The 22326-nt window shown below is 43.8% G+C and overlaps 1 protein-coding gene across 2 annotated transcripts; it reads left to right on the top strand.

The window, feature by feature from the left end:
- Positions 1 to 11820: 11820 nt before the first annotated feature.
- slc25a19 (solute carrier family 25 member 19) lies at positions 11821 to 22304 on the top strand. 2 transcript variants are annotated; one of them, XM_071395519.1, is made up of 7 exons: positions 11821 to 11969; positions 12753 to 12921; positions 15105 to 15260; positions 15617 to 15787; positions 16187 to 16367; positions 16635 to 16765; positions 20364 to 22304. In XM_071395519.1, the coding sequence occupies exons 2-7, from the start codon at positions 12790 to 12792 to the stop codon at positions 20541 to 20543; spliced, it is 951 nt and encodes a 316-aa protein (XP_071251620.1). In that variant the 5' UTR covers positions 11821 to 11969; positions 12753 to 12789; the 3' UTR covers positions 20544 to 22304. The 2 variants fall into 2 exon arrangements, with proteins under 2 accessions (XP_071251620.1, XP_071251628.1); XM_071395527.1 differs by lacking the exon at positions 11821 to 11969 and adding an exon at positions 12036 to 12419.
- Positions 22305 to 22326: the final 22 nt, after the last annotated feature.

Here is a 22326-nt window from a genome sequence, read left to right as displayed (position 1 = left end):
CACCATCCAACACTAGACAGACTGTTCCCCCCACACCATCCAACACTAGACAGACTGTTTCCCCCACACCATCCAACACTAGACAGACTGTTCCCCCCACACCATCCAACACCAGACAGACTGTTCCCCCCACACCATCCAACACTAGACAGACTGTTCTCCCCCACACCATCCAACACTAGACAGACTGTTCCCCCCACACCATCCAACACTAGACAGACTGTTCCCCCCACACCATTCAACACTAGACAGACTGTTCCCCCCACACCATCCAACACCAGACAGACTGTTCCCCCCACACCATCCAACACTAGACAGACTGTTCTCCCCCACACCATCCAACACTAGACAGACTGTTCCCCCCACACCATCCAACACTAGACAGACTGTTCCCCCCACACCATCCAACACTAGACAGACTGTTCTCCCCCACACCATCCAACACTAGACAGACTGTTCCCCCCACACCATCCAACACCAGACAGACTGTTCCCCCCACACCATCCAACACTAGACAGACTGTTCTCCCCCACACCATCCAACACTAGACAGACTGTTCCCCCCACACCATCCAACACTAGACAGACTGTTCCCCCCACACCATCCAACACTAGACAGACTGTTCCCCCCACACCATTCAACACTAGACAGACTGTTCCCCCACACCATCCAACACTAGACAGACTGTTCCCCCCACACCATTCAACACTAGACAGACTGTTCCCCCCACACCATTCAACACTAGACAGACTGTTCCCCCCACACCATCCAACACTAGACAGACTGTTCCCCCACACCATCCAACACTAGATAGACTGTTCCCCCCACACCATCCAACACTAGACAGACTGTTCCCCCCACACCATCCAACACTAGACAGACTGTTCCCCCCACACCATCCAACACTAGACAGACTGTTCCCCCCACACCATCCAACACTAGACAGACTGTTCCCCCCACACCATCCAACACTAGACAGACTGTTCCCCCCACACCATTCAACACTAGACAGACTGTTCCCCCACACCGTTCAGCACTAGACAGACTGTTCCCCCCACACCATTCAACACTAGACATACTATTCCCCCCACACCATCCAACACTAGACAGACTGTTTCCCCCACACCATTCAACACTAGACAGACTGTTTCCCCCACACCATTCAACACTAGACAGACTGTTCCCCCCACACCATTCAACACTAGACAGACTGTTCCCCCCACACCATCCAACACTAGACAGACTGTTCCCCCCACACCATCCAACACTAGACAGACTGTTCCCCCCACACCATTCAACACTAGACAGACTGTTCCCCCACACCGTTCAGCACTAGACAGACTGTTCCCCCCACACCATTCAACACTAGACAGACTATTCCCCCCACACCATCCAACACTAGACAGACTGTTTCCCCCACACCATTCAACACTAGACAGACTGTTTCCCCCACACCATTCAACACTAGACAGACTGTTCCCCCCACACCATTCAACACTAGACAGACTGTTCCCCCCACACCATTCAACACTAGACAGACTGTTCCCCCCACACCATCCAACACTAGACAGACTGTTCCCCCACACCATCCAACACCAGACAGACTGTTCCCCCCACACCATCCAACACTAGACAGACTGTTCCCCCCACACCATCCAACACTAGACAGACTGTTCTCCCCCACACCATCCAACACTAGATAGACTGTCCCCCCCCACACCATCCAACACTAGACAGACTGTTCCCCCCACACCATCCAACACTAGACAGACTGTTCCACCCACACCATCCAACACTAGACAGACTGTTCCCCCCACACCATTCAACACTAGACAGACTGTTCCCCCACACCATCCAACACTAGACAGACTGTTTCCCCCACACCAGCCAACACTAGACAGACTGTTTCCCCCCACACCATTCAACACTAGACAGACTGTTCCCCCACACCGTTCAGCACTAGACAGACTGTTCAACACAACACCATTCAACACTAGACAGACTATTCCCCCCACACCATCCAACACTAGACAGACTGTTTCCCCCACACCATTCAACACTAGACAGACTGTTTCCCCCACACCATCCAACACTAGACAGACTGTTTCCCCCACACCATTCAACACTAGAGTGCCCGGTCCCTGACTAATGGCTTTAGGTTCAGCCCCTTCTCCTCTCCTCTCTCATTTTGTCTGTTTCTTTTCTTTTCCTCTCCCTTCCTGTCTCGTCCACATCCATCTCTTCTCGCTCCTCTCTTCTTCCCTCTCACCCTCTCCTCCCTTTCCCTCTCACCATCTCCTCTCTTCCCATCGCTCTCCTCCCTTTCCTTTTCACCCTGTCCTCTCCTCTACCCTTTCCTTTCCTCCTTCCCTCGAGGTGAAGAGGGGAGCTGCTCTGGTCTGTCAGGCAGCATCAGCCCTGACTGTGGATGTAAATAGAAATAGAATAGAGGTGGGTGGTAGGCGGCATGGTGGGCTGTTCCCTTCTGAAGCAAACTGTTTGGTGTCTGTTTCTCTCTCTCTCTCTGTGTGTGTGTGTGTGTGTGTGTGTGTGTGTGTGTGTGTGTGTGTGTGTGTGTGTGTGTGTGTGTGTGTGTGTGTGTGTGTGTGTGTGTGTGTGTGTGTGCTTGTGTGCTTGTGTGCTTGTGTGTGCTTGCGTGTGAGTGTGCGCTCGTGCATGTCTGCGTGCAATCTTGCGCGTGTGTGAGTGCGTGTGTGTGTGTCTTACAGAGAGAGGAAGAGAGAGATTCCAACACTGGTGAGTTCCTTCACTTTCTGGATTAATCTGAGAAGTAGGACAGTGAACGAATTTAGGGTTTAATCCCACTGTTGTCCAAGAGCGGACACTCCTAATCTCTCATTATGGACCATTACCCCAGTCAGATTACAGGTTTACACAAGGGTTGTGTGTTGTGTGTGTGTATGTGTGTGTGTCTCAGAGAGAGAGAGGAAAATAGACATTCCAAACACTGCGGAGGATGACGAGTGCCTCTAGACACACATTGACAGCATGCTACGATAGAACACCATGTTTATTGAAAGCACACACACACACACACACATCAAACAGTTTGTTATGCTGCTGACACATTGCAGCAGAGGAAAGAGCCTCGTACATTTTGCCATAATGAGTCAAAGATGAACTGAACCAGTCAGCTATGGTTATGCAAATTCTAGAGAGGGGCGGGTGGTCATTAAACAGAGCTGGTTTCCTTCCAGAACGCTGAGTGCTGCAGTCTGTCCTAAATGGTGCCCTTTTCCCTAAATAGTGCACTACTTTTGACCAGGGCCTATATGGCTCTGGTCAAAAGTAGTGCACTGTATAAGGAAAAGGGTGCCATTTGACAGACCCCTGGTGCACTGCTGACAAGCTTTCACCTACTTGTCTCCACGTGTCAATCATTGTCTTATTGGGAGATTAGAAATAGCAGGTGATGCTAATGCTATGGTAATGCTAACTCAAGAGCTGAACCTCATCTGAGTCCCAAACGGAGCACTATTCCCAACCTAGTGCACAACTTTTGACCAGGGCTCATAGGGCTCTGGGAAAAAAGAATGCACTTAGTAGGAAATAGGGTGCGATGAGGGACGCAGCTACCATCATCACCGTGAGTCACATGCCAACGAGACAGTTACCATCATCACCGTGAGTCACATGCCAACAAGACAGTTACCATCATCACCATGAGTCACATGCCAACGAGACAGCTACCATCATCACCATGAGTCACATGCCAACGAGACAGTTACCATCATCACCATGAGTCACATGCCAACGAGACAGCTACCATCATCACCATGAGTCACATGCCAACGAGACAGTTACCATCATCACCATGAGTCACATGCCAACGAGACAGCTACCATCATCACCGTGAGTCACATGCCAACGAGACAGTTACCATCATCACCATGAGTCACATGCCAACGAGACAGTTACCATCATCACCATGAGTCACATGCCAACGAGGACAACGTTACCATCACCACCGTGAGTCACATGTCAACGAGACAGTTACCATCATCACCGTGAGTCACATGCCAACGAGACAGTTACCATCATCACCGTGAGTCACATGCCAACGAGACAGTTACCATCATCACCGTGAGTCACATGCCAACGAGACAGTTACCATCATCACCGTGAGTCACATGCCAACGAGACAGTTACCATCATCACCGTGAGTCACATGTCAACGAGACAGTTACCATCATCACCTTGAGTCACATGTCAACGAGACAGTTACCATCATCACCGTGAGTCACATGTCAACGAGACAGTTACCATCATCACCGTGAGTCACATGTCAACGAGACAGTTACCATCATCACCATGAGTCACATGTCAACGAGACAGTTACCATCATCACCTTGAGTCACATGTCAACGAGACAGTTACCATCATCACCGTGAGTCACATGTCAACGAGACAGTTACCATCATCACCGTGAGTCACATGTCAACGAGACAGTTACCATCATCACCGTGAGTCACATGTCAACGAGACAGACTGGATTATCTTTAATCTTCCATATTAAAAGAGCTGTATGTCATTTAGGATGTGAATCACAGGGATTACACACAGTCAGACACACACATAGCCAGACAGACACACATACACATTGCATGCTTACACACACATACATAGGCTTACACAGTGACTGACTGGCTGTACACACACACATAAAGTACATGCACACACACTGTCATAGCACACCATGGCACAGTTGTGACAGTTGACAGCGTGCGTTCCAATGAGTAACCATGCTGGGTGAGGGCTTAGAATATAATAACTGACAAATGAATATCAGGCAAAGCTCTACTTAGCTCGCATAATCCAGACCCAGGGTATTTGTAAGAATCATTCCTATTTCTATTTCTGTTAAGCATGTCAAGTCTGGGCCAGTGACACTCCTGAGTACAGGGACAGTGATCCTCTCCTTTAAATCTGAAACACTGACTGTTCTACCATAGAGATAGGACAACTGGTTTATGTATATGGTTCTAACCTTGTAATTAGAATGAGTAGAATGATTTACCAGTCAAATTGCCAAGGTCAGCGCGGTTCCAAGCCCGTTCTATTCATTCTCTTTCTACGGACCAACCACCATTTTCACTGCTTGTCAGACTACATCAGATAAATCCAAACAAATGTCCCAAAGTCAAAGCTGAATGGAAACCAATTATAGTGCCATAATACATATCAAAGTGGTTATGAATGTGCTCTATATATTGTAGCTATATCAGATGTCCTCAGTCCTAGACCACAGTTCTTGCTGCTCCGCCGATGGGATCATTTGGGTTCTGTCTCTTTAACTTTTCATTTTGGACCAGCAACCATCCCTCCTGTTTTCCAATGGCACATTGTGTTAACTAATCCAAGTTTATCATTTTAAAAGGCTAATTGATCATTAGAAAACCCTTTTGCAATTATGTTAGCACAGCTGAAAACTGTTGTTCTGATTAAAGAAGCAATAAAAATGTCCTTCTTTAGACTAGTTGAGTATCTGGAGCATCAACATTTGTGAGTTCTATTACAGGCTCAAAATGGCCAGAATCAAAGACCTTTCTTCTGAAACTCGTCAGTCTATTCTTGTTCTGAGAAATTAAGGCTATTCCATGCGAGAAATTGCCAAGAAACTGAAGATTTCTTACAACGCTGTGTACCACTCCCTTCACAGAACAGCGCAAACTGGCTCTAACCAGAATAGAAAGAGGAGTGGGAGGCCCCGGTGCACAACTGAGCAAGAGGACAAGTACATTAGAGTGTCTAGTTTGAGAAACAGATGCCTCACAAGTCCTCAACTGGCAGCTTCACTAAATAGTACCCACAAAACACCAGTCTCAACGTCAACAGTGAAGAGGTGACTCCGGGATGCTGGCCTTCTAGGCAGAGTTGCAAAAAAAAGCCATGTAGATATTCCATGAAAAGTCAGCCGTTTCCAGCTACAATAGTCATTTACAACATTAACAATGTCTACACTGTATTTCTTATCAATTTGATGTTATTTTAATGGACAAAACATGTGCTTTTCTTTCAAAAACAAGGACATTTCTAAGTGACCCCACACTTTTGAACGGTAGTGTATATATATAAAAAGGGGATTGGAAATGATTAATGTAATGTTATTTGATAGTCTCCAATTCAATCTGCTAATTTCATAGCTGATCTATCCCCCCCCAAAAAAAATATATATATTCTGCTCTAATTTGCTTTGAGAAGGAGACTAGGACAGAGGACAAGAGGAATCATGATAGAACCAATTGAGATTGACCCAGTGTTATTACTTACTAGCATATATGGGCTTCGTCTAGCCTGCCATACTGAACCACTGTATACAATCAGGCTGATGTGAGAGCCTAAACATGGGTCTAATCTATAACAGATACCAATGGCATTATCTTAATCAATTTCGACTTCACAGTCAATCTAACACTGACAGGGATAGTAAAAACTCTCTTCCTTCGAAATCCTTGAGTCAGCAAACGTTTGGCAGCATTTCAGACACACTCCTTGGTGGACAGGTTTAGTAGAAACTGAAACTGCAGCCACAGGCACTGATATGAGTCCATAGTGATTCTCAGGATCAATGAAGCTAACATCTTTTGAAGGTCCTTTTTCCATGGCCCAGTTGAGACCTTTGTGGAATTCTGTGAGTTAGCCATACTGACTAAAAAGACTGCATGCTTCAATTCTTTATTCATCATTATAAGAAGATACATAATTAATACATTAACGAAAACATGTACTATTTTTAGTCGGTATGAGTAGTATTACGTTTGTGTACAGGCTGGATCTATAGGCCTACTGCAACTCTCTGACAGCCATCGTCTGTCACGGTTGTCTGCAATTCTCACCTCCCCCTCAGTTGGTTAGCCACAGTCAATGTATAACAGCACTGTTTCTGCAGTATTCTCCCCACTGTATATTGTATCACAGCTTCCTCTCCTCTTTCTAAAGATCTAATTGAACTGTGTATAAGAATATGAGTATGTAATAATAGTGTGTAAATAGTATTTTTGTTGTGTATATACTGTATATACAATGTTATTTCATGTCCTTGTCTATAACTGTTCTGTACTTTGTCATGTACGGTGCCTTCAGAAAGTATTCACACACCTTGACTTTTTCCACATTTGGTTGTGTTACAGCCTGAATTCAAAATGGATTATATTGAGATTGTTTGTCGCTGGCCTACACCCAATACCCCATAATGCCCCCATAAGGAATTATGTTTTATAAATGTTTACACATTAATTAAAATTGAAAATCTGAAATGTCTTGAGTCAATAAGTATTCAAGCCCTTTGTTATGGTAAGCCTAAATAAGTTCAGGAGTAAAAATGTGCTTAACAAGTCACATAATAAGTTGCATGGACTCGCTCTGTGTGCAATAATAGTGTTTGACGTGATTTTTTTATGACTCTCTCATCTCTGTACCCCACACATAAGACCTGGGTGGTTTTCCAATGCCTGGCAAAGAAGGGCATCTATTGGCAGATGGGAAGAAGAAGAAAAAAGCTGACATTTAATATTTATTTGAGCATGGGGAAGTTATTAATTACACTTTGGATGGTGTACTACTACACCCACTCACTACAAAGATACGGCATCTTTCTGATTTCACCATGAGGCCAATGGTGACTTTAAAACCGTTACAGAGTTTAATGGCTGTGATAGTAGAAAACTGAGGATGGATCAACAACCTTGTAGTTACTCCACAATACTAACCTAAATGACAGAGTGAAAAGAAAGAAGCCTGTACAGAATACAAATATTTCAAAACATGCATTCTGTTTGCAATAAGGTTCCAAAGTAAAACTACCAAAAAATATGGCAAAGAAATGTACTTTATGTCCTGAATACAAAGCGTTATGTTTGGGGAAAATCCAACACAACACATCACTGAGTACGACTCTTCATATTTTCAAGCATGATGGTGGCTGCATCATGTTATGGGTATACTTGTCATTGGCAAGGACTAGGGATTTTTTTAGGATAAAAAAAAACAGAATAGAGCTAAGCACAGGCAAAATCCTAGAGGAAAACCTGGTTCAGTCTGCTTTCCACCAGACACTGGAAGACAAATTTACCTTTCAGCAGGACAATAACCTAAAACACAAGGCCAAATATACACTGGAGTTTCTTACCAAGACGACATTGAATGTTTCTGAGTGGCCTAGTTACAGTTTGACCTTAAATCGTCTTGAAAATATATGGCTGTCTAGCAATGATCAACAACCAATTTAACAGAGCTTAAATCATTTTTTTAAGAATAATGTGCACAAATATTGTACAATCCTGGTGTGCAAAGCTTTAATCGCTGCCAAATGTGATTCTAACATGTATTGACTATTTAAATGAGATACAGTACTTCTGTATTTCTTAATCAAAAAATGTGCCCAAAAAAATGTAAAACATGTTTTTACTTTGTAATTATGGGGGAGTGTGTAGATGGGTGAGAGATTTTTATTTTATTTAAATCATTTTGAATTCAGGCTGTAACACAACAAAATAGGTATGAATATTTTCTGAAGGCACTGTATTTGTATGTTTTATGTGGATCCCAGGAAGAGTAGCTGCTGCATGTTTAGTAGCTAATGGGGATCCTAATAAACTAAACTAAACACCACTGTCCTTACCTGACCTGTGCATGCCTGTGTAGGCCTCTTCATGTGGGGACCTGTCAGGAGGGCAGGCAGGCAGAGAAATCTAACTAGTCTGGATTAAACGAATTATGTCTAATTGATGGGCATCCTATTCCTACATCAGACAAATAATCTGATGGGATTATCCTGGAGAACAATAAAGCTGTCCTGACATTAGGGCATAAGGCTACACGCACAAGTGGTTGATGAGTGTTTATCCACCGGTTGCATCAGATGTACTGTGTTTTGGTTTTGGTTATTATTCCCATGACACTCACAGGTCTAAATGTAATTTCTACTTAGTTTTGTTATTCAAACGTCCACAGGCCTAAATGGCAAATGTAAACATGATCAAACTTCAATATGGGCTAATTCAAGTCCAATTTCAGGGCTCAGCCATGTAGGCTAAATAACTGCTAAACACAGGCCTATATTTCAGGGCTCAGCCATGTAGGCTAAATAACTAATAAACATAGGCTAATATTTTGTTGATAAAAAATATATTTATTTCAATATCTTTGGCGATGTCAAAACATAGCCTACCCACTCGAATTTAGGGCTACTCACCTGAACGACAATGAAGGACCCATAATGTAGGCTATAGCCGATACCGTTATCCCCGTTGATTGACAGGTATGGAAAAAGACCCAAGTCACTCTCATTAAATTCAGTTGTCTTTCGATTTCGCTCTCAAAACTCTGTCAAAGCCGCAGTCTGACTGCAGAGCAGAGCGCAGCATTCTATATGTCCGAATACTGCACAGGGATGCACTGCAGTGGACTGACTAGAATAGAAACCCTGTTAAAATAACTTTGCTCACGCTTTGCATAGAGACGCGTTCGACTTGCCTTGCATGGCGTAGAAAAAATCTTCCAATATATTTAATAGCACGGATAGCCTCTCGTAGCCTCACTTCAAAAGTGCAGATCGCCTGAACCAGCATGAACAGTAACAGTATGCGCCGAGACACCGCAATATAACCGAGGAGACCTTGCTTCGCGTCTCCCTCATCTTCTTTTTCCCCCTTGAAGAAGCGCCAAGCAAACTCCGAATAATCGGATTATTAGAGTCCTGGCTAGAGAGAGAAACACTAATCCAGATTAAAACAGTCGTACAGCAGCACCTATGTCGTTTTCGGCTCAGTATGAAAACACTGTCACACTTGTCTATAGGATAGGATCTTCACTCACACGTGTTTTGGTCAGCCTCTCAAACCATCACTTCTAAAAACGCATCCAGGTCTTTCTAGCAGTGCAATAAAGTAGAGTTATGTAAATGCATGGATTAAACTGAAGATAAAACCAATGGAGAATAACATTTTAACCCCTCTGTGAATACTGTCCACCACATCAAAATAAATCCAATATCACCATGGGATATTTTCCTTTCAGACTAATACTGGTTAGAAGTGTCCATCAGGGATACTGATTTATCCAAATGAATGACCTACTATGGTAGTTTTCCTTGGACAGGTGAAGTTGAATGCTAAAACCACAACCAATGTATTCTCCATTACAGGAGCAATCTGGACTTGGTACATACATTTTTTAACTTTTACATTAATAATATATAGCCATTGTTTCTAGTAAAATATAACTTGACCACTATTTTTCAACCGTCTTGCTGCTGCTTAATTCATCCCTCTGTTTTTATCCATCTACATCCAGTGGGGGTTTGTTCATCTGCCTCCCCATCCATCATGCCTCGTAGTGTGTGTGTGAGCACAGCTGGGGCCTGGCAGGACGTGTGTATATGTGTTTGGTTGTGCTTGCATGTGTGTATGTGTGTATGTGTGTATGTATGTGTGTGTGTATGTATGTGTGTGTGTGTGTGTGTGTGTGTGCAGCCAGGTTGCTCATGATCCACTTTGAAATCCGACATCCGTCCAGGTACCCAAAACCAGCCATTAAGGGCAACAGTGAGCGTTGTGGATATTGTGGACCGGGGAGGCAGATGAGCGTGAACTGCGAGCTTCAGCTCTGAAGGTTATATGTCCAATCCCAGTGATAGATACTTGTTTTAAATGTTTTTGTTTTAACCCTTTCCCAAACCTTAACCCTTAAACATTCAGAAAGAAGGCCTAAATTTAACTGTGGAGTTGTTTTTGTTTTAACCCTAAACCGCGAACCTCGGCTCCGAGGGTTGTGTGTTCAAAGCCAAGTATAGGCACTCCTTTGATTTTTGGAGGGTTTTAACCCCATTCCAAACCTTAACCCTTATTTTAAACATTCAAAATGAATGCCTAAACTTGTGACAGCAGGGGTGCAACCTGTGGTGTCCAAAACACCTCGAAATTTGACGTTTGGAGCAACTTCAAAATGTTTGACGTTTGGAGAAATGTGGACAAACGGTGGAATCTGAAGTCAAATTGGTCAAACTATGAGATCCTGTGTGTGTGTGTGTGTGTGTGTGTGTGTGTGTGTGTGTGTGTGTGTGTGTGTGTGTGTGTGTGTGTGTGTGTGTGTGTGTGAGCACAGCTTCAGCATCTAACAGGACAATACATTATCATCAACATGGCATTATGTTCATATAGAGTCTATATGTAGTATTATAGACTATGGTTCTCTTGCCAAGAGGTGTTTTCATGTCTATATGGTCCTGGACTTGCACATATGTGTGAGCGACCAGGTATTCAACCAGGTTCATCTGCATGGCTCAATACCACCTTAGCCCACTGATCTAAAGGCACTCTGGGAAATAACGTAAGTCTTCAGGTCTCAACCACCTCCTTCCACACTATACTAAAACAGAGCCAACAAAGTCGACTAATTGTTCTTTCTCACAAGCGTTGACTCTGTAATGATTATAATAAATGTCACATCATCTATATGACCTTGGGATTCAAACAGACTTTCAGCTCTGATTTTATTGACCTGCTGTACTTTAACATAAACGTGATTGCTGCAATATAATGAGTCTTGGTCACAGACTGTTTAAACATTTTTTTTACAGTCAATAAAACGTAAACTTGTGCAGTAAATCAATGTTATTGGACCTTTAACAATATTATTAATTTGATGACTTTTGTACAATATGCTTTACCTGAAACTATGCAGACATTGTGATACAGTACTGAATGTTGAAACTGGTTACTTAACAACAGCGACATCTTGTGTCATAAGGGGAACACATGTAGTGCAACTGGGATTGCATGGTCACGTGATCCATCCCTCCATGCGGATTGGTTCGATATGCACCATTCTCCAGTCCCCAGATTGGTTTGAGTAAGCTAAATTGTATGAAAAGAAGAAGTACATGTAGCCTTACCTGTCCTTCACCAACTATTCTTTCACACATTTCCACGGAAGAGCAGCACATAAAAGTGAGTCGACAGTTCTACGCATTTTAGCTAGAAATTGCGAGCTACATTGAAGGAAACCAGATTGAGTGGCTACACTAGCTAACCTCATAGTTATGCCAAGGTCCTGTCCTCTATGGTATTTTTTGAAGAACGTTAATACCTACTGTATTTACTATGAATTACCACTGCAACTAATGTACGGAAGAGAAGGACGTGATCATCAATGGCAGTCAACGTTTGCGATCTCCACATGTGTCTGATTAGGAGGAAGGGCTGATCAATAACTTGGTAGTTAGTTAGCTAGTTAGGCTACTCGACAACAGTGAGTTACTGTAGCTGTCAGCTAGATGCAGGTGTCATGTCAATATCAGCAGAGTCAACTTCCATCACACATGATTAATCAGTGGAATTTGCCTGATGACTCCTTTATACAGCTACTAACTATCTCTAGTGGCAGTGATGCACAAATAAGTAAGTGATACAGAATTGGCTTCCAATAAAAATAGCAACATACTGAATCATTCCTCGTGAATCACAATAGCCTATCCATATTTACAGTTACTGTCTCTCAGAGAAACTACTAGTCACCCTGTATACAGTGGAGGCTGCTGAGGGGAGGACGGCTCATAATAATGTCTGGAACGGCGCAAATGGAATCCCGGAAATGGAACGGCATCAAACCATGTGTTTGATGTATTGAATACCATTCCACTTACTTCGCTCCAGCCATTACCACAAGCCCGTCCTCCCCAATTAAGGTGCCACCAACCGCCTGTGCTGTATAACATGTTTTCTCTCCCCCAGACCTGAGGTCCTCTGGTGAGGCTGCTGTGGAGTCATCATGGTGGGCTATGACCCAGGGTCTAAGGGCGCTGCTCCAGCCCCAGAAGATGCAGCCCTGTCTGGGTCGGCCGCAGGCATGGTGACCCGAGCCCTGATCAGCCCCCTGGATGTCATCAAGATAAGATTCCAGGTACAGTAAGCATCATCAGATGGATATTATTGTGGTGCATGTTTTAGTTGCATGGCCACTTTGGACCCTAATTTACTACACAATTACATAATGTAAGTTGGAACTTCAGAAAGTTGGAACTTCAGAAAGTATTCAGACCCCTTGACTTATTCCACATTTTGTAACGTTACAGCCTTATTCTAAAATGTATTATATATATTTTTCCCTTAATCTACACACAATACCCCATAAAGACAAAGCAAAAACAGGTTTTTAGACGTTAGCTAATTTATAAAATAAAAAACTGCAATATGACATTTACATAAGTATTACACTTTACTCAGTACTTTGTTGGAGCACCTTTGGCAGCGATTACATCCTTGCGTCTTCTAGGGAAATGACGCTACAAGCTTGGCACACCTGTATTTGGGGGAGTTTCTCCCTTCTCTGCAGATCCTCTCAAGAGCTGTCAGGTTGGATGGGGAGCGTTGCTGCAAAGCTATTTCCAGGTCTCTCCAGTGATGTTCGATCAGGTTCAAGTCCAGGCTCTGGCTGGGCCACTCAAGGACATTCAGAGACTTGTCCCGAAGCCACTCCTGTGTGGTCTTGGCTGTGTGCTTGGGGTCGTTGTCCTTTTGGAAGGTGAACCTTCGCCCCAGTCTGAGGTCCTGAGTGGTCTGGACCAGGTTTTCATCAAGGATCTCTCTGTAATTTTCTATGTTCATCTTTGCCTTGATCCTGACTAGTCTCCCAGTCCTTGCTGCTGAAAAACATCCCTACAGCATGATGCTGCCACCACCATGCTTCACCGTAGGGATGGTGCCAGGTTTCCTGCAGAAGTGACGCTTGGCATTCAGGCCAAAGAGTTGAACCTTGGTTTCATCAGACCAGAGAATCTTGTTTCTGATGGTCTGAGAGTCTTTAGGTGCCTTTTGGCAAATTCCAAGCGAGCTTTCATATTTCTTTTACTGAGGAGTGGCTTTCGTCTGGCCAATCTACCGCAAAGGCCTGATTGGTGGAGTGCTGCAGAGATGGTTGTCCTTGAACGTTTTCTCTTCTCCACAGAGGAACTCGAGAGCTTTGTCAGAGTGACCATCGGTTTCTTGGTCACCTCCCTGACCAAACCATTCTCCCCCGATTGCTCAGTTTGGCCAGGCGTCCAGCTCTAGGAAGAGTCTTGGTGGTTTCAAACTTCTTCCATTTAAGAATGATGGAGGCCACTGTGTTATTGGGGACCTTCAATGCTGCAGAAATGTTTTGGTACCCTTCCCCAGATCTGTGCGTCGACACAATCCTGTCTCGGGAGCTCTATGGACAATTCCTTCAACCTCATGGTTTGGTTTTTTGCTCTGACATGCACTGTCAACTGTGCCTTACATAGGCAGGTGTGTGCCTTTCCAAATCATGTCCAATCAATTGAATTTACCACAGGTAGACTACAAGTTGTAGAAACATCTCAAGGATGATCAATGTAAACAGGATGCACCTGAGCTCAATTTCAAGTCTCATAGCAAAGGGTCTGAATACTTATGTAAATAGGATATTTGTGTTTAATAAATGTGCAAAAATGTCTACAAACCTGTTTTCGCTTTGTCATTATTTGGTATTGTGTGTAGATTGCTGAGAATTGTTTTTATTTAATCAATTTTAGAATAAGGCTGTAACGTAACAAAATATGGAAAAGGTCAAGGGGTCTGAATACTTTCCGAATGCACTGTTTTTGTGGCCTAACTCTAGTGGTTCTGGTAAACATACAACTCTGTTATTTGTGCATGATAGCCTTTGCCCAGGCTTTTATGACTCAAACCAAAAAGCGCAGTGTTGTGAGACTCCATGAAATCAAGCTTTTTAGTCCTGAAGAAGTTTGTTTCATTGCTACTAAACATTGTTTGGTTGTACAGCATTCTTTTGATGATTCACAGCACCACACCCAGACCCTCAGACACCACTGGGCATGCCCAGTTTCTCACAACACACTGGTGGCCATGGCAACACACATTGATGATGTGCTCAGCATTTGCTGGGGAATTACTTACAACTGTGTGTGTGTGTGTGTGTGTGTGTGTGTGTGTGTGTGTGTGTGTGTGTGTGTGTGTGTGTGTGTGTGTACGTGCATATGTGTATTTCGTTCTACACAAGAATGTCTAAAGCAGAATGTCTTCTTTCCACTGTCTGTCACTACACACCCCTCCTTGCGTACACAGTTGCAGATAGAGCGCGTATCGTCAAGGCACCCCGAAGGGAAGTACTGGGGCCTGTTCCAGGCATCACGTTGTATCCTGGCAGAGGAGGGGCTGCCTGCCTTCTGGAAAGGACATATCCCCGCCCAGCTCCTCTCTGTCTGCTTCGGGGCAGTACAGGTAGGGAACATACACTGGGGCATTTCTCCTGTCAGAATGCCCTGTTGTATGTCACACAGTGTTGTAGTTGAATGAGTGGATCTCTGAGAGCTGTTTTCTGACTCAACTCTTTGTCCCTAGCTAGCCTTTGCCCTGTAACGCCTCAATAGCATCTCTCACATGGTAGTGGGTTGATAGATTATAATATATAGTCATGTGCCTCACTTTTTTAAATTTCTATTGTTTTTATCCCTGTGGTCTCCATTCATGGCGGTGGTGTATAACTTGGCGCTGTTGTCTGAACTTTGTTTTTGATGCTGTGATTTCATCTGTGCTTTAAGGTTGTGTTTTAAGGCTGTGTTTTCGTCCCTCCATAGTTTGCCAGCTTTGAGTTCCTGACTGAGATGACCCACAAGAGCACCGTCTATGACAGCCAGACAGCGGGGGTGCACTTTGTGTGTGGCGGTCTGGCCGCCTGCTCTGCCACTGTAGCCTGCCAGCCACTAGACACACTGCGAACACGCTTCGCAGCTCAGGGAGAGCCCAAGGTGGGAGACAAAGAAAAACATACAGTATGAATCTATCGAAAAGCATTAGCTTTATTCTACCATTATCAAAAGCAGTAATAGTCCATTAACTGTGCAACCCATAATTTGCCAAGCAACAAAACGACAACCAAAACGACAACCATTATTTATAAACTAAATATACATTTATAGTAAATTCTATATAATAATTGTCAATAACCTACTTATAACCCCTTAAAAATGATAGTTTAGAAAAATGTCATATCTTTATTTAGATATTATTTTCCTTACCTTGAAGGCAGTCTATGGACAAGGAGTGACTGCAATCCACACTTTGGCTTTGTTAAAGTGTTATCATTGAATCTTTGGCTTGTGCTACTGATAGCTACTAGCTAACCACAGGCATAATCTGTAACATAGGTGTATCACAGTCTGAGACATGCTGTGTCCACCATGTACCGCACTGAGGGGGCCCTGGGGTTCTACCGTGGCCTGGGTCCAACACTGGTGGCAGTGTTCCCCTACGCAGGCCTGCAATTCTTCTTCTACAAGGTCCTCAAGAACCTCATGGGACCACCGCCCAAGGACAGCAACGTCGGAGGTCAGTGGCCAGTATAGGGACGGTCATGCCTTTGACACCATGACACTGTTTTAAATACACAACACTGCACACACACCAATGACTGTTAAGGGAATAGAGCCTAGAAACTAAAATATAACCTTGGCTTGGCGAGCAAACAGGAAACTAACTTTGTAACTAGGGCCTGGATAGTGCCCAGTACCACTGACTGAACACATAAACATAACTTTGAAGGATAGGGGCCTAGAAACTACCTGAACATTACTGCTTTTTTCCTTTCTATTGAAGGCAACCTCAGAAGCTTGTTATGTGGAAGCTGTGCTGGAGTCATCAGCAAGACAATGACCTACCCCTTTGACCTCATCAAAAAGAGACTGCAGGTGGGAGGGTTTGAAGAAGCCAGAGCCCACTTTGGACAGGTACGGTAGACATCTCATTTAGAGGTTGACCGATTAATCGGAATGGCCGATTAATTAGGGCCGATTTCAAGTTTTCATAACAATCGGTAATCGGCATTTTTGGACACCGATCATGGCCGATTACATTGCACTCCACGAGGAGACTGCGTGGCAGGCTGACTACCTGTTATGCGAGTGCAGCAAGGAGCCAAGGTAAGGTGCTAGCTAGCATTAAACGTATCTTAACAATCAATCTTAACATAATCACTAGTTAACTACACATGGTTGATGATATTACTAATTGATTTAGCTTGTCCTGCGTTGCATATAATCGATGCGGTGCCTGTTAATTTATCATTGAATCACAGCCTACTTCGCCAAACGGGTGATGATTTAACAAGCGCATTCGCAAAAAAAAGCACTGTCGTTGTACCAATGTGTACCTAACCATAAACATCAACGCCTTTCTTAAAATCAATACACAAGTATATATTTTTAAACCTGCATATTTAGTTAATATTGCCTGCTAACATGAATTTCTTTTAACTTGGGAAATTGTGTCACTTCTCTTGCGTTCTGTGCAACAGAGTCAGACTATATGCAGCAGTTTGGGCCGCCTGGCTCGTTGCGAACTTCGCCAAACGGGGGATGATTTAACAAAAGCGCATTAGCGAGAAATGCACAATCGTTGCACGAATGTACCTAACCATAAACATCAATGCCTTTCTTAAAATCAATACACAGAGGTATATTTTTTTAAACCTGCATATTTAGTTTAAAGAAATCCAGGTTAGCAGGCAATATTAAACTAGGGAAATTGTGTCACTTCTCTTGCGTTAATTGCACACGAGTCAGGGTATATGCAACAGTTTGGGCCACCTGGCTCGTTGCGAACTAATTTGCCAGAATCTTACGTAAATATGACATAACATTGAAAGTTGTGTAACAGGAATATTTAGACTTATGGTTGCCACCCGTTCGATAAAATACGGAACGGTTCCGTATTTCACTGAAAGAATAAATGTTTTGTTTTCGAAATGATAGTTTCCGGATTTGACCATATTAATGACATAAGGCTCGTATTTCTGTGTGTTATTATGTTATAATTAAGTCTATTATTTGATAGAGCAGTCTGACTAAGCGGTGCTAGGCAGCAGCAGGCTCGTAAGCATTCATTCAAACAGCACTTTCGTGCGTTTGCCAGCAGCTCTTCTCTGTGCTTCAAGCATTGAGCTGTTTATGACTTCAAGCCTATCAACTCCCGAGATTAGGCTGATGTAACATTTACATTTACATTTAAGTCATTTAGCAGACGCTCTTATCCAGAGCGACTTACAAATTGGTGCATTCACCTTATGATATCCAGTGGAACAACCACTTTACAATAGTGCATCTAACTCTTTTAAGGGGGGGGGGGTTAGAAGGATTACTTTATCCTATCCTAGGTATTCCTTAAAGAGGTGGGGTTTCAGGTGTCTCCGGAAGGTGGTGATTGACTCCGCTGACCTGGCGTCGTGAGGGAGTTTGTTCCACCATTGGGGTGCCAGAGCAGCGAACAATTTTGACTGGGCTGAGCGGGAACTGTACTTCCTCAGAGGTAGGGAGGCGAGCAGGCCAGAGGTGGATGAACGCAGTGCCCTTGTTTGGGTGTAGGGCCTGATCAGAGCCTGAAGGTACGGAGGTGCCGTTCCCCTCACAGCTCCGTAGGCAAGCACCATGGTCTTGTAGCGGATGCGAGCTTCAACTGGAAGCCAGTGGAGAGAGCGGAGGAGCGGGGTGACGTGAGAGAACTTGGGAAAGTTGAACACCAGACGGGCTGCGGCGTTCTGGATGAGTTGTAGGGGTTTAATGGCACAGGCAGGGAGCCCAGCCAACAGCGAGTTGCAGTAATCCAGACGGGAGATGACAAGTGCCTGGATTAGGACCTGCGCCGCTTCCTGCGTGAGGCAGGGTCGTACTCTGCGAATGTTGTAGAGCATGAACCTACAGGAACGGGTCACCGCCTTGATGTTAGTTGAGAACGACAGGGTGTTGTCCAGGATCACGCCAAGGTTCTTAGCACTCTGGGAGGAGGACACAATGGAGTTGTCAACCGTGATGGCGAGATCATGGAACGGGCAGTCCTTCCCCGGGAGGAAGAGCAGCTCCGTCTTGCCGAGGTTCAGCTTGAGGTGGTGATCCGTCATCCACACTGATATGTCTGCCAGACATGCAGAGATGCGATTCACCACCTGGTTATCAGAGGGGGGAAAGGAGAAGATTAATTGTGTGTCGTCTGCATAGCAATGATAGGAGAGACCATGTGAGGATATGACAGAGCCAAGTGACTTGGTGTATAGCGAGAATAGGAGAGGGCCTAGAACAGAGCCCTGGGGGACACCAGTGGTGAGAGCACGTGGTGCGGAGACAGATTCTCGCCACGCCACCTGGTAGGAGCGACCTGTCAGGTAGGACGCAATCCAAGCGTGGGCCGCGCCGGAGATGCCCAGCTCGGAGAGGGTGGAGAGGAGGATCTGATGGTTCACAGTATCAAAGGCAGCCGATAGGTCTAGAAGGATGAGAGCAGAGGAGAGAGAGTTAGCTTTAGCAGTGCGGAGCGCCTCCGTGACACAGAGAAGAGCAGTCTCAGTTGAATGACTAGTCTTGAAACCTGACTGATTTGGATCAAGAAGGTCATTCTGAGAGAGATAGCAGGAGAGCTGGCCAAGGACGGCACGTTCAAGAGTTTTGGAGAGAAAAGAAAGAAGGGATACTGGTCTGTAGTTGTTGACATCGGAGGGATCGAGTAACATCGGAGTAACCGATGTGAAATGGCTAGCTAGTTAGTGGGGTGCGCGCTAATAGCGTTTCAATCGGTGACGTCACTCGCTCTGAGACCTTGAAGTAGTTGTTCCCCTTGCTCTGCAAGGGCCGCGGCTTTTGTGGAGCGATGGGTAACGATGCTTCGAGGGTGGCTGTTGTCGATGTGTTCCTGGTTCGAGCCCATGTAGGGGCGAGGAGAGGGACGGAAGCTATAATGGCAATACTAAAGTGCCTATAAGAACATCCAATAGTCAAAGGTATATGAAATACAAATGGCATAGAGAGAAATAGTCCTATAATAACTACAACCTAAAACGTCTTACCTGGGAATATTGAAGACTCATATTAAAAGAAACCACCAGTTTTCATATGTTCTGAGCAAGGAACTTAAACGTTAGCTTTTTTACATGGCACATATTGCACATTTACTTTCTTCTCCAACACTTTGTTTTTGCATTATTTAAACCAAATTGAACATGTTTCATTATTTATTTGAGGCTAAATTGATTTTATTGATGTATTATATTAAGTTAAAATTAAAGTGTTCATCTACATTCAGTATTGTTGTAATTGTCATTATTACAATTTTTTTTTTTTTAATCGTCCGATTAATCGGTATCGGCTTTTTTTGGTCCTCCAATAATCGGTATCGGTATAGGCGTTGAAAAATCATTATCGGTCGACATCTAATCTCATTACATTGTCTCATTCAGTCATGTGCCTGACAGCAGGTCTTATATTAGAACGAAGATGGCTATCATACGGGGCATCCATCTACATGACATTGAAGTGTGTTGTCTCTGCTTACTGTATGCAGGTGCGGAAGTATGGTGGCTTTGTAGACTGTGTGTCCCAGATCGCCAGAGAGGAGGGTCTCCGGGGCTTTCTCAAAGGCCTATCTCCCAGCCTAGTGAAAGCAGCTGTCTCCACGGGCTTCACCTTCTTCTGGTATGAGTTCTTCCTTAATGCCATACAGAACCTGAAGGGCAGCCAGTGAGCAGAGGCGCTCTGGGTAGAAGTTGCTTTTAGGCACAGATCTAGGATCAGCTCAACCACCCCAAATTTGAACCTCAACCAATATGGGGAAAATGTAAAAATGGACCATAGAGCAGTGTCTACGGCAGCATTTCCCTAACTCTGTCCTCGGGACCCCAAAGGGTACACGTTTTGTTTTTTGCCCTAGCACTACACAGCTGATTCAAATGATGCTCTGGATAAGAGCGTCTGCTAAATGACTTAAATGTAAATGTAAATGTGATGATTAGTTGATTATTTGAATCAGCTGTGTAGTGCTAGGGCAAAAACCAAAACGTCCACCCGGGGGCCAGGACCGAGTTTAGGAAACCCTGGCTTAGGGGCAACTGAAGAAGCAGAGGAACTCAAAGCACTGGAAAAGAAAGGAGGGAATGGCAGAATCACGCACATCTACATCGTACATGCCCCCATCCCACTGGTGATAGGAGTCAACATTGCTAGGAAGAAGGAAAAAAGGCTCTCCTTACTGCTGTTTACCTATAGTGTATCCTATAAGTTGGGAAAGTCAAGGTGTGGTGCTGCTCTGGACCTTCCACATAAGGACTGATGTCACCTCACCTTACGATGTGTTTGGTGTCAATGTCCAAATACCTTGATGTAAGTATGTCTCTACTGGAACTCTTTGCTGTTGTTTTTATACAATACTCATGGTTTGTGGTGCACAGTCTATACTGAGGACAGGATGCCTGTTGTTTTTGAAGACTTTTGTCATTTACCAAAAATGACAAAATTTGTAACAATGTATTCTGTTTCAACTACCTGCAGAATTGCCTGATATTTGACGGGCAGCATAAGGAGGATATAACCATTGTCTTAGATCATGTACTGAGAATATACCTCTGCAAGTGTTCTTCTGTGTTTTGACAGCTGCGGAATGGGGAAAAATCACTTAAATTCTCCTTTTCAATGTTTTGTGTGTTAAATTGATAACACACAATGGTTGCTCTTGAAACGGATAGATACCATGGAGCGAAGGGAAAGAGATGCTTGATCTAGGCTAAAATAAATTGTCAGAACCAGGTCAAAGTTGATCCTATTACGGAATGCTCTTTAATAGGGACGATTCAATACATTTGACCTAAAAGTTGTGGTGTTAACTAATGTGTTAGAATAGACTCAAAATGATCATACATTCTAATTGAGGTGCAAGGGTTTGTTGCTTTCTGTGTGGAATGTGTTTCAATATTTATAACCATTTATATATGGTTGGTAAGGCTTATTTAATAACAAAAGTACATTTACCATCTGCTGTTTTCAGTTTGCTTTTATTTGATGTACTTTAATTTCAAGTAACCTGTTGTAACAGCTTTTATGGGTCAGCATTGGAGTTTTTTGCGAAATTCTCAAACTGGCACTCGCTCAGTGCTAAATTATGAATAAAGAAGCATGACGGTGTATGTTAGTTTGAAATATATGACCAACTGAATAATGGTTTGTGGTGCACAGTCTGCTAAATTATTAAAATGTAAACGTCTATACACAGCATATCTAACACTGTATTTAAAATTGAATATTTATTCTGTGTGTGTTTAATGCTGGAAAGAGTACAAGAAATTGTCCCACCAAGTGCAATATGTGTGACATTGTGTCGGCTGATGCACTGTACAAAGTGGTGGCAGGTGTATCAGTCTATATTTGGGTTTTTATTTAAAACACATTGTATCGTACTTACTCATGTTTTGTTATTTTTGAACTATTTTTGAATAAAGAAAATGCATGCAAATTAACCTATCATTGGAATGATA

Source organism: Salvelinus alpinus, chromosome 1, assembly GCF_045679555.1.
Source record: "Salvelinus alpinus chromosome 1, SLU_Salpinus.1, whole genome shotgun sequence".
Lineage (NCBI taxonomy): Eukaryota > Metazoa > Chordata > Actinopteri > Salmoniformes > Salmonidae > Salvelinus > Salvelinus alpinus.
This window is presented reverse-complemented; position numbering and strand designations above follow the sequence as displayed.

Bases quoted from the DNA above. Each gene is read 5' to 3' on its own strand.
- slc25a19 (XM_071395519.1), top strand. From the start codon at position 12,790: ATGGTGGGCTATGACCCAGGGTCTAAGGGCGCTGCTCCAGCCCCAGAA. The intron at 12,922-15,104 runs GTACAGTAAGCA...TTGCGTACACAG, and splicing joins TCATCAAGATAAGATTCCAG to TTGCAGATAGAGCGCGTATC. The intron at 15,261-15,616 runs GTAGGGAACATA...GTCCCTCCATAG, and splicing joins TCTGCTTCGGGGCAGTACAG to TTTGCCAGCTTTGAGTTCCT.